The 18,845-nt window shown below is 39.0% G+C and overlaps 1 protein-coding gene across 1 annotated transcript in view; it reads right to left on the reverse strand.

Moving 5' to 3' along the window:
* The window catches only part of cfap221 (cilia and flagella associated protein 221), a 174,272-nt gene that overhangs the window by 27,746 nt on the left and 127,681 nt on the right, over nt 1–18,845 (reverse strand). The window contains exons 14-19 of the mRNA XM_072262113.1: nt 12,750–12,845; nt 9,569–9,665; nt 7,677–7,804; nt 4,550–4,630; nt 4,244–4,351; nt 2,533–2,712 (exon numbers count right to left, since the gene is read on the reverse strand). Coding sequence (XP_072118214.1) covers nt 2,533–2,712; nt 4,244–4,351; nt 4,550–4,630; nt 7,677–7,804; nt 9,569–9,665; nt 12,750–12,845 — 690 coding nt within the window. The remainder of the gene's footprint in view (nt 1–2,532; nt 2,713–4,243; nt 4,352–4,549; nt 4,631–7,676; nt 7,805–9,568; nt 9,666–12,749; nt 12,846–18,845) is intronic.

An 18,845-nucleotide genomic window follows, 5' to 3' on the forward strand; every position in this document is an offset into this window, starting at 1 on the left:
ATTGCCATAAGATCATATGGGAGGATAAGGATGTCATTAAGAAATGGGTTGAAAAGTTCAAAGTAAATTTATTAACAAAGTACATATATATCACCATATATATCCTTGAGAATCATTTTCTTGCAGTATATTCAATTAATCCATAACAGAACAATAATCAATGAAAGACCGCACTGACTGGGCATTCAATGAGTGTGAAAAAGATAAGCTTTGCAAGTACAAAAATACATAAATAAATAAATAATAGCAATAATAAAATAAACAATGAATATTAAGAACATGAGATGAAGAATCCTTGAAAATGAGTCTACTGGTTATGGGAACATTTCAATGATGGGGCAAGTGAAATTGAGTGAAGTTATCCCCTTTGGTTCAAGAGCCTGCTGATTGAGGGGTAGTAACTGCTCCTGAACCTGCTGGTCACAGTCCTGTGGCTCCTGTACCTTCTTACAGATGGCAGCAGCAGGAAGAGCGCACGTCCTGGATGGTGGGGGTCCCTGAAGATGGATGCTGCTTTACTGTGACAGTGTTTTATGTAGATGTGCTCAATGTTGGGGAAGGCTTTACCTGTGACGGACTGGGCCATTTCCACTACATTTTGTTGGATTTTCCAGTCAAGAGCATTGGTGCTTCCATACCAGGCTGTGATAGAACCAGTCAATATACTCCCCACCACACATCTGTAGAAGTTTGCTAAAGTTTTAGATGTCATGCTGAATCTCCTCAAACTCCTAAGGCAGTAGAGACGCTGCCATGCTTTCTTCATAATTGCACTGATGTGCTGGGCCCAGGACAGGTCCTTCGCAATAATAGCACCAAGAAAACTAAAAGTGCTGACTCTCTCCACCTTTGACTGTGGACCTCCGGTTTCCTTACCCTGAAGTCAACAATCAGGGTAACAGATCATGAGAATAAGGCCAAAATGGCTCCAGAGAAGCCCTTTTGGTTTACTGTTTTCACTTGTACTACCTCAATACACTGTTGTAATGAAATAATCTGTGTCGATGGCATGCAAAAGGAAGTTTTCTTACTGTATCTTGGTACATGTGACAACAATAAATCAATTACCATGGAAGTTCGAAGTTCAAAGTAAATTTATTATCCAAGTACAGGCACATATGCGCAACTATATACAACCCTGAAATTCATTTTCATGTGGGCATACTCAGTTAATCCAAGAAGTATAACAGAATCTATAAAAGATTAATGATAATATCATCAATGAGCTGCTCGTTGATAGGAGTAGCTGGTCTGGTGTCGGCTGTGGGGCCGGTTGAGGGGTCGAAAGGGCCGGCCAGAATGGTGACAAAGGAGCCAGCTGAGGTGTTGAAGGAGCTGGTCGGGATGTCGGAGAGGGCGGTTGGGGTGTCAGAGGAACCCACCGGGTATCGGAGGAGCCCTTTGGGATACTGGAGGAGCTGGAGGAACCTGTCGGAATATCAGAGAAACACACCGGATATCAGAGGAGCCCATTGGGATGTCGGGGAGCCTGCTGGTTTGGGATCGGAGGAGCTGACCTGGCTGCAGAGTGGTGTTGCTGTCTGCAACTTGGAAGCATTGGAGTTAGTGCAGTATAACTGTGGGAGATTCTCTTGGACGTTTCACTTGTGATCGCAAGACTCTGTTGGGCAGTGATAATGTAAGTTGCCACAAGCCTTGTCTGGTGGAGGGGCAGTCGACATGGGAGCTGTGTAGCCTCAGCTGTAGCGAGAACTAGGCCTCAAGCCTTGGGGTTGCCTGCTGCTGCAGACCAGGTGAGGATGCAGAAGCACACAGCATGGTTGAGCTTGGCTGGGGCCTGGCCTCGCCTATTGGTGCTGTCCTCCTGTATTCAAGCGATGGAATGACAGGCTGGATTGCGTGCATCTGTACACTACTGGGAGACTGTACCATCAATTGCTGGACATTGTTGCTCAGGGTCTTGGATTATATATGCTTTTTTTCCGAATGAGTATGCTTCTTCGCCTGAAAGTTTGAATTATGTTGCTCACTATTTCTGAATATTTGCTTGTTATTTTGAATGTTTTGCACCTTCTCATCCAGCAGTATCTATGTATGGTTTGAATGATAATTAAACTTGATTTGATTTGTACCTTAATTCCCATTGCCTCTGGGCTGTATTCATACATAAGCAGGCATCTGAGGTAAAATTGAGTGTTTCTGTGTTTGCAGTCAACCCCCAAAATGCAGATCTAGGAAGACCGTTGTTCAGAGCTGTGTTTAAAATTCAATCTACAATCCATGTTCAGACTGGCTGCTGCTGAAATTAGTGTTTGCTATATAGCATAACTCCAGAATAGGTCCTAACATTTTCCAGTAGTACAATGTGCTGGTGAGATGTCCCTGATGTCACAGTTGTGAGGGCTTGCAATCGACAAACACAGTAAAGTGCACTAAAACTGATACAGTACATGTTTACACATGAAAACCTAATAACACTATACTTCATTCATATTATGATATCATGCAATTATATTTCAATCACGGAGAGGAATTTTAAGTTATAATTGAATGTTTGCACTTATTACTTACAAACACGTATAACGGATGGAAGTCTGGCTGTCTGAGTAACTCTTCAGGGGGAAGTAAGTTTGCTGTGCTTGAGGCTGATTTTTCATCCTTTGCCAAAGGTTTTATCATGTGCCGTTCATCCAAATGTGTGTCAGTTTCAAAATGTTTCTGACAATTTAGTGGCACTGAGATACATTCATCCTGTAGAAAGAACATTTAAAAGGAATGATGTTTCAAATTGGACTGGAATTTACAATAGTAACAATGCAAAGACAGTCAATGCCTACTTTTATTGTTGAGCAGGAACCACTAGTGCCTCAATGTAGATATTCAGGCACCACCAATGTGGTAACTGAAAATATGCTCTCAGATGTAATCTGCTCCCTACATGGATGTCTACTGACATTAAAATTTTCTCTTATAGCTAACAGTAACTGAAATGTGGTAACTGAAAATATGCTCTCAGATGTAATCTGCTCCTTACATGGATGTCTACTGACATTAAAATTTTCTCTTATAGCTAACAGTAACACAACACCTCACTGATAAGGTCAATGGATACTTGATAGCTATTTCTCAGGTTTATGACACTAACATCATTCCAACTGTTTTCTTCTTTCCACCATTTAATTTCCCTTCCCACTATGGTCGCTCTAATCTACCTCTGTTCTTACTGGTCTTGATGGTTCCCAGATAAAGTCTGGAACCAATCCTTGAGATGGACGTTTAGCTTCTTTTAAGTTACTCCCAGTGCTCAGCTGTTGAACACTTCAACGCTGGCCAAGGAATTTCACGGCTTATTTTAGCAAAAAGCTTTGACCTTTTGTGGCACTGGCTGGGCAAATTCTACTAAAGTACCACTTACTACTTCCTTGGATCTGATGGTGGATTCATCATTAATATTTAGTGACACTCGGCCTGGGAAATTTATTGGATGTAACGGAGCAATAGATGCATACATCTGGATCAAATCCCACCCATTTATTCTAGGTACTGTTAGATACTGCTAAATTTTGAAAATCTGATTTTACATCACCCCAGGTTATCTCTCTCCCACCCCCGCCCTGTTGTTTCTTACTGATCTAAATAATATTCAAACAGCATGTCATTAAGATAGATTTTAATGCTTCATTGAAAAAAACTTCACTTATTATGTTTCCTGTAAGGCTTAACTATTGTTTACATATTTCGCAAAACAGGCAAGAATTTGTGAGATCTGTCCCTGGCTGCTCTCACTGCAATCATCCCTTTCATTTAAACAACTGGAGCCAATCAGCAGCAACACAGCAGAAGATCAGTTCACATTTGATTCCTATTCTTTAATAAGGAAACAAATTACATCATTTATCAGTATATGACATTTGATTCCATTAATAATAATCATCCTATATATTTTTAATAAGGTCAACTGGCATGAGTATGCTCCTTCTGATGAGATTGCTGTTTCTTCTCTTGACCAAAATATCACGACTAGTCAGGGCAATTTGTGCAGCTCTGCCAGTTTTTTTGCACACACTGGAGAAGAAATGAATAAGTTTGAAAAATAAATAGATATTAAAGGTGCAACATATTACAGACATTTTTCTTTCTTCTATTTGAACTTAGATGATATGTGTAATTCTTATTTGAGATATATAATGGCCAAATTAGTTTCTTGAATGGCCCCAAATCTTAATTCCATTCTTGATAACAAATAATAGATATTATTTTTATGTGCTAAACTAAAGATTACCTCTGCTCCTGTCCTGAGAGGCCGTGCCAAAGTTAATGGAACATAAGTGGATGAAGAATATTGAGTAGAATAAGGTTCATAATCCATTAACTGATAACGACGAAAAGCCTATAAAATTTATAAATTACATATAAAATAAAACAGTACATTAAAAATAACAAAGATCAATTAACCAATGGAATGAAGGCTTTTAAAACAAATTTCTTAAAGAATTTAGCTTCATGTATATAACCCCATTATAAATATATTGAAAATACCATTCTGAGACCATGCACCATTGAAAATAAAAGTGATAAAGCATCTAACCTTTAGGTTAAAGTATGGTACCACTCGACTGAACGTTACTTCTGAAGGTTTGACAGGCACAGATCCAAGTCCATCAGCAGCCTAAAGAAATTATATATTTATGTAACAAACATAATATACTACTTTTGTATATTATTTTGTATTTTAGTGGAGACATTACTTTGTACACTGCCTTTATTCAAACTGAACAATGATGTGCTGGGTTAGTATGGCAAAGATATTGACAAGACTATGACCAAAATTGAATGCTTTTCTTACTATGAATAAAACCACCTAAAAGGCTTAAAAAGGATTAAATATTAAGTGTAGGAGCCATGTGTCTATTTTCTGTCTGAATTTTATTTTGTGTTTATTATAGGTAATTTGTCACATGCATTGCTTTAGTTCAGCTTTAGTCTGGTTAAAGCGGGGGTAGGTGAGGGGAATTATTTGTTTTGTTGACTGCTTAAAACCACTTACATTTAAATACGCTTAACACTAATGTTTAAGTACGATTGAATATATTTATATTGTTAGTTTCAGTTTAATTAGATTTTTATCATTACAAGACAGTTCGTTTTTGCTAGTTTCTTAATAAAGGATCGAAAGTACTTTCTTTGAATTAGGACTTCGTTATTTGTGCAGTGCGTCATACAGAGTCAACCTCCCTCCACCTCCCCCCAACCCCGCTTAGTCTCTGTGCGGTTTAGTTTCTGTTTGAAAATAACCGATACACTAAGTATCCAAATTATGCTTATTTCTCCAGTATGAATGCCAAATGTCAATCTTTCTTAAATGCTGAACATGTCCATCATAAGATATAGGAGCAGAAATAGGTCACTTGGCCTGATTCCCTTCCCTTTCTCCTATGGCCCACTCTCTCCTATCAGATTCCTCCCTCTTCAGCCCTTTACCTTTACACCCACCTGACTTCACCAATCACCTTCCAGCTATCCTCCTTCCCCTCCTCCACCTTTTTATTCTGAGGTCTCTCCGGTACCATTCCTCGTTGTCCACGGGAATGGTACCGGAGGATTGGAGGGAGGCGAATGTTGTCCCCTTGTTCAAAAAAGGTAGTAGGGATAGTCCGGGTAATTATAGACCAGTGAGGCTTACGTCAGTGGTGGGAAAACTGTTGGAAAAGATTCTTAGAGATAGGATCTATGGGCATTTCGAGAATCATGGTCTGATCAGGGACAGTCAGCATGGCTTTGTGAAGGGCAGATCGTGTCTAACAAGCCTGATAGAGTTCTTTGAGGAGGTGACCAGGCATATAGATGAGGGTAGTGCAGTGGATGTGATCTATATGGATTTTAGTAAGGCATTTGACAAGGTTCCACACTGTAGGCTTATTCAGAAAATCAGAAGGCATGGGATCCAGGGAAGTTTGGCCAGGTGGATTCAGAATTGGCTTGCCTGCAGAAGGCAGAGGGTGGTGGTGGAGGGAGTACATTCAGATTGGAGGGTTGTGACTAGTGGTGTCCCACAAGGATCGGTTCTGGGACCTCTACATTTTGTGATTTTTATTAATGACCTGCATGTCGGGGTAGAAGGGTGGGTTAGCAAGTTTGCAGACGACACAAAGGTTGGTGGTGTTGTAGATAGTGTAGAGGATTGTCGAAGATTGCAGGGAGACATTGATAGGATGCAGAAGTGGGCTGAGAAGTGGCAAATGGAGTTCAACCCGGAGAAGTGTGAGGTGCTACACTTTGGAAGGACAAACTCCAAGGCAGAGTACAAAGTAAATGGCAGGATACTTGGTAGTGTGGGGGAGCAGAGGGATCTGGGAGTACATGTCCACAGATCCCTGAAAGTTGCCTCACAGGTAGATAGGGTAGTTAAGGAAGCTTATGGGGTGTTTGCCTTCATAAGTCAAGGGATAGAGTTTAAGAGTCGTAAGGTAATGATGCAGCTCTATAAAACTCTGGTTAGGCCACACTTGGAGTACTGTGTTCAATTCTGGTCGCCTCACTACAGGAAGGATGTAGAAGCATTGGAAAGGGTACAGAGGAGATTTACCAGGATGCTGCCTGGTTTAGAGAGTATGCATTACGATCAGAGATTAAGGGAGCTAGGGCTTTACTCTTTGGAGAGAAGGAGGATGAGAGGAGACATGATAGAGGTATACAAGATATTAAGAGGAATAGATAGAGTGGATAGCCAGCACCTCTTCCCCAGGGCACCACTGCTCAATACAAGAGGACATGGCCTTAAGGGAAGGGGTGGGAAGTTCAAGGGGGATATTAGAGGAAGGTTTTTTACTCAGAGAGTGGTTGGTGCGTGGAATACACTGCCTGAGTCAGTGGTGGAGGCAGATACACTAGTGAAATTTAAGAGACCACTAGACAGGTATATGGAGGAATTTAAGGTGGGGGCTTATATGGGAGGCAGGGTTTAAGGGTCAGCACAACATTGTGGGCCAAAGAGCCTGTACTGTGCTGTACTATTCTATGTCTTCCCTCCTTTTTTTAAAAAATCCTAGAGAAGGGTCTCAGCCTGAATGGTTTATTCATTTCCATAGTTGCTGCCTGATCTGCTCAGTTCCCCTGGTATTCTGTTAGTGTTGCTTTGTATTTCAAGCATCTGCAGACTTCCTTGTTTTTAAAATGAGAGACCCATGGAATTGTAGAGCACAGAACTGGCCTTTGGTCCATCAAGTCCATTCAAACTATTTTGCTATCTACACTAATCCAGTTTGCATCCATAAGGATTATATCATTGAACTGCACCCTAATCTGTCCTCTGAAATAGAATGGAAAAAAAATTACGTACTGAAGAATCAATTACTTTGAGTGAGGTTAGGCATGCCAGTTAACTATCCCCATCTGCATTTGCTTTGTCACCCTGAATGGAATTCCATTTTCCTCACTATTTACCCCATTTTTGACTGCACTTACTTTTAGTTATAAGTATTTATCCAATTGCCAAAATGTTGAATTTATACTGTAATTTGTTATTGTCTTTTATAACCTATTGTAAATAAAATATGACAAGAAAAAGAATGTACTTATAGTCAATATAATTGTTTTGTTGCTTTAACTAAATTATGAATATAAAAAAGTATCTGTTTCATGTGTTTGAAATTTGTCTTGACAGTAATTGAATAAAAATAATTAAAATTCCCTTCACATTCTGTTAATTCACTTACTAATTCATCACTCCAGTCAGGAGAGACATAATAAGGGAATGTAAAAGGCTGAAGTTTTTCCATGGAAAGACTTGCACGATACTTCTCAGTTTCCTGATCCGACCAATCAATGGTGACTTTACTGCTCACTGCCAAACAAGGGGGAAGGAAAATAGTTTAAAACATGTTAATATAGGAAAACAAAGAAATTTGTGCTTTGGTCACAGCACATAGTTACCATCCTCCATCTTGGTTCAAGGAATAAAGAGTAAGTGGGCATATAGCCACTGAAATTTAGGGTAGAAATTGATTTCAACAACATTTCTTGCTAATGGAAAATGATGTGCCTCTCCTGGACTTCGCTATAATATCGAAGGGTTTCATGGACCACCAAAAGGATTTCATCCCACAGACAACAGGAATTCTGCAGATGCTGGAAATTCAAGGAACACACATCAAAGTTGCTGGTGAACGCAGCAGGCCAGGCAGCATCTCTAGGAAGAGGTACAGTCGACGTTTCAGGCCAAGACCTTTCGTCAGTCCTGACGAAGGGTCTCGGCCTGAAACGTCGACTGTACCTCTTCCTGGAGATGCCGCCTGGCGTGCTGTGTTCACCAGCAACTTTGATGTGTCATCCCACAGATCCTCTTAGAGGTTTTCTGGAATTCTCACTTCTGACACCTGGAGGTAATTGTGAGAACAGCAGGAAAGGTTTCAGATCTTACCCCAAATTATGCAACTGAGCACTGCGCTGGGTGGTTAATTTACATCTAAAGGCTTTTTTTTAAGTGCATTCTTTTAAATCTTCAATTAAGAAGAGCTCCATTAAGTCCACCTAGTGCTAAAGGTCAGGAGGAAACATACTGATGCACCTTTATTGGCTCAGACCATCTAGCCAAATTACCTTGTCTATATATATATATAAATAATTTAAGGCGGCCTAGATATCTGAGATTCTTGGATTCATGGTACTTCTGCTGCTAAAGCAGAGCCTTAAAATTTCAATACTACTATTAAAGCCTCTCCTCTCATTTGTTGTGTTTACAATCAGAGTTGCATGTAAAACTTGAGCAATGCACACAATATGCTGGAGGAATTCAGGAAGTCAAGCAGCAGCTGTGGAAGGGAACGAACAGTTGATGTTTCAGGCCCAGATCCTTCATCTAGTCCTGATGAAAGGTCTTGGCCTAAAATTTTGACTTTTATTTCTCTCCAAGATTGATCAGATTTGCTGTGTTGTTCCAGCATTTCGGATGCTTTGCTCAAGATTTTTAACATCTTCAGAATGTTTTATATGTCTGATTTAGAGTCACAGAGTCAAAGAGAGTACAGTACAAATACAGGCCCTTTGGCCCATCTAGTCCATGTTGAAACTATTTAAACTGCTTACTTCCATCAACCTGCACTGGGACCATAGCCCTCCATACCCCTACCATCCATTTACCTATCAAAACTTCTGTTGAACATTGAAATTGAACTTGCAGGCACTACTTGCACTGGCAGCCCATTCCATGCTCTCACGACCATCTGAGAGAAGCAGGTTTTCCTCACCATGTTGTTCCTCTCAGCATACAGTTTTCAAATAAGTGTTTGCTAAAGGATTGTTCGTTTGTATGTATTTTTAAAAGTGTCATTCAGATTTGCTTGTAAAGCTCCTGAATGGCACTTTAAAAATGCATAAAGTTACAAACATTCCTTTAGCAAACAGTTATTTGAAAACAGCACAATTACCGAAATTTACAATAAGGACAATTCCACAATGTCACCATGATATACATACATGTTGAATAATCCAAAACCAGTTGGTAATTGTATGTCAGAGAATGATGGAATAAGAAGATTTATAAGTAAGGATTTTTCCATTTAAAATGATTGTTACTTATATTAAGAGATTTGAAAAATCAAATGCTTACCATTGAAATCAATTAAACTTTCTCGTTGAGTTTTGAGAGTTTCAATAAGTTTTCTCAACAAAATCAACCTATGATTTACTCGGCATTGTATGATAACCTAAGTTCAAAAGAAATACTTGCAGATAAGATGTTGGTAGAATGGACATGCCAAAAAAAAAAGGTTAACTAATTTGAAATATGGATGCCATGTAAAGTTTATAAACAAGTGTGTTTAAGAGAAGAGTTCCAGTAATGGCCAATATAAACAGTATACATCAATGGCAATCATAAAGTACATAATGAAATTAGGTACCTAAACATTAGGAATAGTAAGCAATCACTTGACAGACATGGAATTAACTACCAGGATATCACTGCACCAGTGCCTCCACTATCACCTGCAGATCTCCCTACAAGCCCACACCCTCTCCTGACTTGGACATATATTTTCCTGTTTGTTATAGCTGGATCTCAATCCTAACTGAAGTTGCCTCCTTCATTTAGAGATGGCAAGAAATGCTGACAGTCAAGTCTGAGAAATCAATAAATGAGAAAAAATGGAGGAAGGTGCAGGAATCTTGGGTCTTGGGCAAGATTTGATTGGTGCGGTTCGTGGATTGGGCTTGTTTTTAGAAGACTCTGCAGTGTATGTTATATGTATTTCTGGTTACACCTTTTTTATTGCAATTTTGCATGATTTTGATTGGAGCACTTCGATGCGGCCTGCAGTCAATCAGCAACACAGCACTAAATTGAACTGAACTGAGCTGAACATTCCTAGACTGCTTCAAGGACTCTGTGGTTTGATGTTTAATATTCTGTGTGTTATTCACTCGCTTTTTTGCCACTTGCGAGATTAGTTCTTTTTTTGTGTATTGGGTGTTGATGCTTTCTTTGAACAGGTTCATGGTGTTTCTTTGTTTTGTGTCTGTCTGTGGGAAGATGAATCTCAGGGTTGTATACTCCATACATAATTTGACAATAAATGTACTTTAAATCTTTGAAATCAAGGCATTGAATAAAAATAAATTCTGAACTGGGCATGTTACAGATTATGGGAAGAGCAATTTCACAACTGAATGATCAGGGCAGGAGAGAGATTGAAATGATGCTCTACAAGAAGTGACGATGATAGTCCAGAATGACAAGGAGAAGGAAAGCAATGAGATAAATCTTTTCATTAAGGTAAAACTTGGCACATCTAAATATGAATTTACAGGAAGTATGGCATGACATTGACTCAGTATACTTCAGACTTAGGACAGCTGACCATCAAAACATTGCTGGTCTTCCACAAAGGGATGGCTCTGAAGTAACAGGAACCCAACATTTTAGGATACCACTTCAAGCTCCATGCAAGCCAAAGGGGATCGAGAAACAACGAAAGAGCAGCAAGAACTCCACCAGCTATTTTGGACAAGTTAAGAGTGTAGGATGATCAGGGAAATTAAACTTGTGAGTCCAAAAGAGTAAGTGAATGGGAAAGAGAGGAAATGATGGAGAGAAATGATTAGAATTAAAAAGTTTATTTTTTAGTCAATTTATTTTAGTACCTCAGTAGATGAAGTGCAATAGTAATATTCCAGTCATGCCATGGGAGAGGAAATCATTATGCCTGCCAGGAACATGCAAATAAAGAGCCACTACAAGCTTACAAGCGATTTAAAAATACATTTGAATTACTTGCTCTCCATTCATGACATATGTTTCTAATTCTATTACTCTTAATTTCGAACACTTTGCTCTAAAATTCATCTGTATAGTTAAAAAGAGCCGCCCATTCACATCAATTTCAATGAAAGTCTCATATAAATCAAAAAAAATTAATCGCTGCAGAAATCTGGAGTTTAATTTTGTCATTGAAAACAGGTTGACATTTTCAGTTTTTTTTCTTTATTTCAAACATTTTTTTCAGATCTAATAACTATTTTAATTGTTTAGTCTTGCCTTCTGAGGAAGTTATTCTAAATAACTGCAAATAAGTTGCCTATGTATTAAAACTCAGGAAACAATGGAATCATTAGCTAATCATTATTTGTGCTTATGTTGAATATTTGTCATTTATTAAATAAGTGGGCTACATCAATCTACTAAATGGGAGATAAAGCACCTTTCTAAGCAAGTCATATGCCAGTGATTAGTGAGTTTTGTAGTATAACAACCCAGATCTTTATAAAATAAGGCTATTCCCAGATGTGTCCTCTAAATGATTACGGAAAAGAGAAGTTAAGGAAAAGACAAATAACGGAACTGAAACAGGAGAAGAAAATATGCTGATAATTAAAGATGACGTCTTCAAATTTATCAATGATCTGACATAAACTTCCTAAGGCTACAGAAGGTCAATGTAATGTATGTGGAATTTGATGTTCCTACACATGACATAGATACAAGATCTAAACTCAGTTCAAACGAGGTTGGACATGGTCAGTTTAAGGTCAGGGAGCAGAATGACATTTGTGATCCAAACTAAATATGATGCCTTTTTTTTTGCTTCCTAGTGTTATTTAATTTCTCCAGTCTTCCTGATTTTTAAATGAAGGAAATTCATGCTCAACCATGGCTGGATGCCAGCTAAAGTGTCTGGAAATCTTGAGCAATACACACAAAAGTGCTGGAGTTACATTTTTGGGGAGGTGCACGTCACCCTATGGCGTAGGGTATGCGGTACCTACGGCGTACATTTGACGCAGAAGTATAAATTGGGCTTTAGGGAGCACCAGAAGGGACAGTAATTACACAGAAAGAAAAGCCATTGCAAGTGATTCTTAGGATAGATCTGAAAGATAATAATGAAACCTAAATGTCTGACTAAGACCCAATTCAATTGGATGCATACTGACAAAATTTAAGCATGGTGTGACTAACTGAGTTAAAGGTTGCAGATGAATAAATCATATAAGATATGTCAGTTGTAACATTATCGTGAGAATGGTGGAAGCCTATTGGGAAAGTTCAAACAAAGAAATCTGGATGAGATGACTATATATATATGTCATATTCAAGAAGAGGAAAGGAAAATTGTAAAAAGTACTGGGGTGGAAGGGCCAACAGGTTTTTAAGCAAAAAGGAGTTATCCTTGAAATTACAAGAAACTTTTACATCTTTAGAACTCCTGCCTTACACAATTGCCCAAGAAAACTGCAAGACAAATTTGTAAAGTTCAAGACAAGAAGAGAAAGCTGCTATGATTAAGTTGTACCTTTCTTGCAGTTAGCTGAAAACGTCTGAGAACTCTATGACGAACTTCCCAGGGATCATTTGAATAGGGATCAAATTCTGGGACGCAGCTTGGAAACTAAAACGCATAAAACAAAATCCCAATGATCGTACGTTAACAATTTTCAGATATGATGTAACGATCAAGTTGATTCATTTATGAAATGTAATTTATACACCCTACCCTCACTCAAACTTCTTTTCACAATTTTTGTTAACATTGTAAAAGATTGTGTAACATACTTTTTCATAACCATATGATTTGCCTTTTGTAGAATATTTTATAAGAAATAATTATTCATTAGAAATCAAGTTAGATATAACAATTATTAAATACAAAAGCAAAATACCACAGATGCAAAGAATCTGAAATAAAACAGAATTATTAAAATGCAACCAATAAACAGAAATGAGTATGTGAGATAGCATGGAGAATAAATATAGAGTTCATCAGAGATCCTGCTGCAAAGTTGCTAATCTAAAAAGTTTATGTTTCTTTCTTTTGCTACAGGTGACTTCTAAACAGCCAATTTATTTCTGCCAGCTTCTGGTTTCAATAATTAAAAACATGTTATTAATAAAGAAAATAAATTACATCATTTCTGTTTCCTTTCAACCAAATGTTATTGTTTTTAACCTACAGCACATTCTTTGAATTCTGCCATTGGTGTTAGATGGCTGTCAGCAGGCTTTCCTAAGGCAGCCTCTACTGTTCAGCTGCTAAATTTCTATATGGGTATTCCTCTATTTCCAAACACTTGAGCTATGAACTTTTGCTATAATGCAACTGACTCTTCAGAATGTAGCAATGAGTCCATAGTTGGCTAATTTGGCAGAAAATATTGTTTGCATTCCCAACACTGCACTCAGGGTGCAAACATTGTATTCCAAGTTCAGTCATGGGAGACTACCAAGCAGATGAAGAAAATAATTCAGGACACGTTCAAACTTTGCTGCACTTGTCATCCAAGGATGCTAGAGAATTACCCCTACCACAAGCTGTTGGTATTATCAGTGAGTTTACAATGTTGAATTCCTTTCACACCTCCTCAGCAAACGAAGCAGCTCATGCTTGCAAACCACAAAGTCTCAACAACATTCAAGCATGGGCTGATATGTGGCAAGTAAGTTCATGCCACAACAGTGTCAGGCAACGTCCATCCTCCAACAAAATGACATCACCGAACCGATGTAAACAGCATTGTTATCACTGGGTCATCAGCCATCAACAAACTGGGAGAGGGTGGGGGGGCATGGCACAACAAACCGAAATCTCAAATGAACTAGTGATATACACTTTCTTAGGTACATCCTGTAGCTAATATGGTGGCCACTGAGTGTATGTTCATGGTTTTCTGCTGCTGCAGCAGCTCATCCACTTCAAGATTCCACGTGTTGTGCATTCAGAAATGCGCTATTGCACACCACTGTTCTAATGTGTGGTTATTTAAGTTACTGTCTACCGCTGAGATCAACAGTCTGGTACCAAAAATCATACCATGGTCAGACTCAGCCAGATCACATCTGTTTCCCGTTCTGATGTTTGATCTGAACAACAACATGATCTTGACCATGTCTGCATGCTGTTTGCATTGAGTTGATGCCATGTGATTGATTGATTAGATATTTGCACAAACGAGCAGGTGTACAGGTGTACCTAATAAACTGGCCACTAAATGTATCTCATAAACACTGTGGCCACACAGGCTGGGTATCCTGCTGCTAGTAACTCACCTCCATGTATCCAAAAGCCTTCCCATAATATACAAGACACGAATCACAAGTGTGTGGACTGCTCTCCACTTGCCTTAATGTGCAGCTTCAATAACACTCAAGATCGTCAAAGCTATCCCAAAAATACAGTAGCCCACTTGATTAGTTTCACATCTATCAATGCACAATGGCTGTCATATGAGCCATCAATTAAATATGCTGTAGTTGCTCACTTATGGTATTCAGAAAGCTCTTCCCAAATCTTTGATCTTTACTATTAAGATGGTTATCAAATGCATAGCATCTGCATGTTCCCCTCCAACTTGCACAGTCACTCTGCCCTGGAACTTGGTTGTCACTTCTTCATTGTTGCTATGACTAATCCTGGAATTTACAAGCCAACAGTACTCTGGGAGCACACACAAAAGTTGTTGGTGAACGCAGCAGGCCAGGCAGCACCTCTAGGAAGAAGTACAGTTGACGATTCAGGCCGAGACCCTTCGTCAGGACTAACTGAAAGAAGAGCTAGTAAGAGATTTGAAAGTGGGACGGGGAGGGGGAGATCTGAAATGATAGGAGAAGACAGGAGGGGGTGGGATGGAGCCAAGAGCTGGACAGTTGATTGGCAAAAGGGATATGAGAGGATCATGGGACAGGAGGCCTAGGGAGAAAGAAAAGGGGGAGGGGGAAAAAAAGCCCAGAGGATGGGCAAGGGGTATAGTGAGAGGGACAGAGGGAGAAAAAGGAGAGAGAGAAAAAGAATGTGTGTATATAAATAAATAAATAACGGATGAGATACGAGGGGAAGGTGGGGCATTAGTGGAAGTTTGAGAAGTCGATGTTCATGCCATCAGGTTGGAGGCTACCCAGACGGAATATAAGGTGTTGTTCCTCCAACACCTTATTTTTTGTGTGTGTTGCTTGAAATTCCAGCATCTGGAGATTTCCTCGTGTTTGAGTACTCTGGGAGTTTCTCCTCCAGGTGGTTATTATGGTTTTAGAAAGTGGCTTGCCATCAGCTACAGCAATAAGGAATGCACAATGAATGGTGGCATTGCCAACAATGCCCGCATAAAGAGAAGTGTATAAAATAAATAAGCTCAGTGAGCTGTGGTGATCTAAGGCTCTGAAACTCAGTCCAAAGCATACTAGTGATATCTATCCAGTTAACTGTCATCAGTACTATGGATGTCAAGTTTAAAATGGCCACATGTTCCAGTTGAGTCTTACTTACACAGTCTCAAGGTTAAGAAAAGAAAAGCAACAGTAATAAGTACAGACCAGGTGAATAACTCAAAGTATATTGGTATAGCGTGCTCAGCATTAATGCTTCAAAGTCAGTTCCATCGACATAACAGGATACACTGATTATATATGAAATTCCATTCTATTGGCGTAACATTTGTATGTAAACAGATGCAAGCCTGAGACCAATCCAAAGAAGTTTCAAGTTGATAAGGGGCAATATAGGCTGAAAGAAAATGGTGTATGTGTGCAAGTAATTGGAATCAGTGGCCTAAACCTATAGCGATTGTGCATCAAGCAAGCAAAATCATGTTATCGTGCATAGATTACATACGAGGGGTGATTGATAAGTTTGTGGCCTAAGTTAGAAGGAGTCAATTTTAAAAAACCTAGGCACATTTATTTTTCCCACATTTACACACTTAGTCCAACGGTCATGGAGCATACGAATCCCTTCTTTGTAGAAGTCGGCATCTTGGACCTCCAGAAGTGGTCCACAACAGGGGTGATTGATACGTTTGTGGCCTAAAGTAGAAGGAGATGAGGAGAAACTTCAAGCTTTCTGCATAATCACTGAAAAAGTGTTGAATTGCACGTGCACGTAATGAGAGCTGTATAACTCATCTTCTTCTACCTTAGACCACGAACTTATCAATCACCCCTGCTGTGGACTACTTCTACAAAGAAGGGATCCGTATGCTCCACGACCGCTGGACTAAGTGTGTACATGTAGGAGGGGACTATGTTGAAAAATAAATGTGCTAGGTTTTTCTAAAATTGACGCCTTCTACCCTAGGCCACGAACTTATCAATCACCCTCGTAGTATCATGATTATGGGTGCTTCATGCACAACTTCTTTGGGTGTCCAGGAAGAGGAAAGCGATATTGATTCTATTATCCTGTCTTCTTTGCAAAATAAGGGAATCAGTACAAGTTCTCTCAGCCTCTGACCTAGACCTTTATTGTAAGTGAATAACATTGTTGAGCAGGGTCAGTTTAGAAGAGGGCTTTTCCTTCTCATATCTTGAATGTAATTCCCATCCTCTCTTTGGTTCAGAAAATACCAAATGATGACTTGGAAGTCAATCTTTGAATACACATACTACATCTTAAATTTCCAGCTTGAATGCTGAGATTGCAATGAGTCGATAAGGATTTAGATATTCCATATAGACTGAATCTATATATATTTATTCCACACTGCCATGTAAGTTATTACTGATGAAGAGCAACATTGCATCATGGAAGATAGAACATTTAAACCTTGCTTGATACTGGTCTGTACTCTGATTGAGAAGACTCTTGACTTCTTTGCTAGAAAGAACTAAAGTTGCTTTGATGTGAATGACCAGCAGATCCAGGACTTAGCTATAGGCAAGTGCAAAGTGTCCTACACTGGAAGCTCCACCACACCTCAAGGGAAGAATAAGTGCTTCACAAGCACCTAAAAGTCCAGAAGAAAACTCAGAAGATAAAGGAGAAATCATGGGTGGGAAGGCTGCAAGAAGTCCAGCAGATTGCTAATAGCAAGACATGTGCAGATTCTTCAACACTGTCAAGAGCATCCAAGGCCAAATACACAACTCATTAAGAACAACTGAGGGCAGAGAGGCAATCATTCTATTGGAAGTAAGATTTCAAAAGTCTATTCAAATGCCATCTGACCTACAAAAAGTAGTGGATATGGCACAGTCCATCATACGTAAAGCCCTCCCACCACTGAGTACCTCTACATGAAACGTTGAAACTCGACATGAACATCTTTGTCACCACCATTGGTGGTGCCTTACCATTATTCCTGGCCAGCTAAAATTAACAGGGTCCCAGGAACCAAAATGATCTAGAATGAAGGAAAGCTTAGCCTGTGAAGGGTTCTTTTTTAATTAAGAACAAAAAGCAAATTCAATTCGGCCTATGAACCATCAATTTATGATGCAGATGCATTATTTCAGTTCTTAGATTCTTGCAATGAATGAACACAATTATGTGTAAATTGAGAACACTTGGTATAATGTATAACGTTTGAAATTAAGAAGTTTTATCAATTTATACTATCCATATCCTTTACCCGTTAATGGAACATAAACCAGTACAAATGCTATTAAATCCCAAATAATATCTACAATAATGGTAGCAAACATGCAAAATTAAGTCATTTTTCTACAATAGGACAAATATTCAAAGTTCCAAATAAGTTTATTATCAAGATACATACATGTCCCCATATACAACCCCAAGATTCATTTACTTCTGGCCATGCTCATTAAATATACAGAATAATAAGCACGACAGAATCACTGTAAGATTGCCCAACATGGGCATTCAACTGTCTTCAGAAGACAACAAGCTTTGCAAATACAAAAATAAATAAATAAATAATAATAATAATAAATAAATAAGCAATAAATATCATGAACATGAGATGACGAGTCTTTGAAAGCGAGCCCATAGATTATACTTTATTGTCGCCAAACAATTGATACTAGAACGTACAATCATCACAGCGATATTTGATTCTGCGCTTCCCGCTCCCTGGATTACAAATATTTAAAATATTACAAATAGTAAAAATTAGCAAATATTAAACATTTAAATTATAAATCATAAATATAAAATAGAAAAATGGAAAGTAAGGTAGTGCAAAAAAACCGAGAGGCAGGTCTAGATATTTGGAGGGTACGGCCCAGATCGCGGTCAGGGTCTGTTCAGCAGTCTTTTCACAGTTGGAAAGAAGCTGTTCAATGTGGGAACATTTCAATGATGGAGCAAGTGAAGTTGAGTGAAGTTATTATCCCCTTTGGTTCAAGAGCCTGATGGTTGAGAGGTAATGACTGTTCCTGAACCTGGTGGTGAGAGTCCTGAGGTTTCTGTACCTTTTTCCAGATGACAGCAGCAAGAAGAGAGCATTCCTGAGTGGTAGGGGTCCCTGATGATGGATGCTGCTTTTTATGACAGCATTTCATGTAGATGTGCTCAATGGTTGAGAGGGTTTTATCCATGATAGACTGGGCCGTATCCACTACTTTTTACAGGAGTTTCTTTTCATCATAAGGTCAGAAATGTGCATGTTCCCTGGTGATTGCATTTTAACCAGTCCAAATCCATATGGGAAAGATGTAG

The sequence above is a fragment of the Mobula birostris genome, chromosome 6 (genome assembly GCF_030028105.1).
Source record: "Mobula birostris isolate sMobBir1 chromosome 6, sMobBir1.hap1, whole genome shotgun sequence".
Lineage (NCBI taxonomy): Eukaryota > Metazoa > Chordata > Chondrichthyes > Myliobatiformes > Myliobatidae > Mobula > Mobula birostris.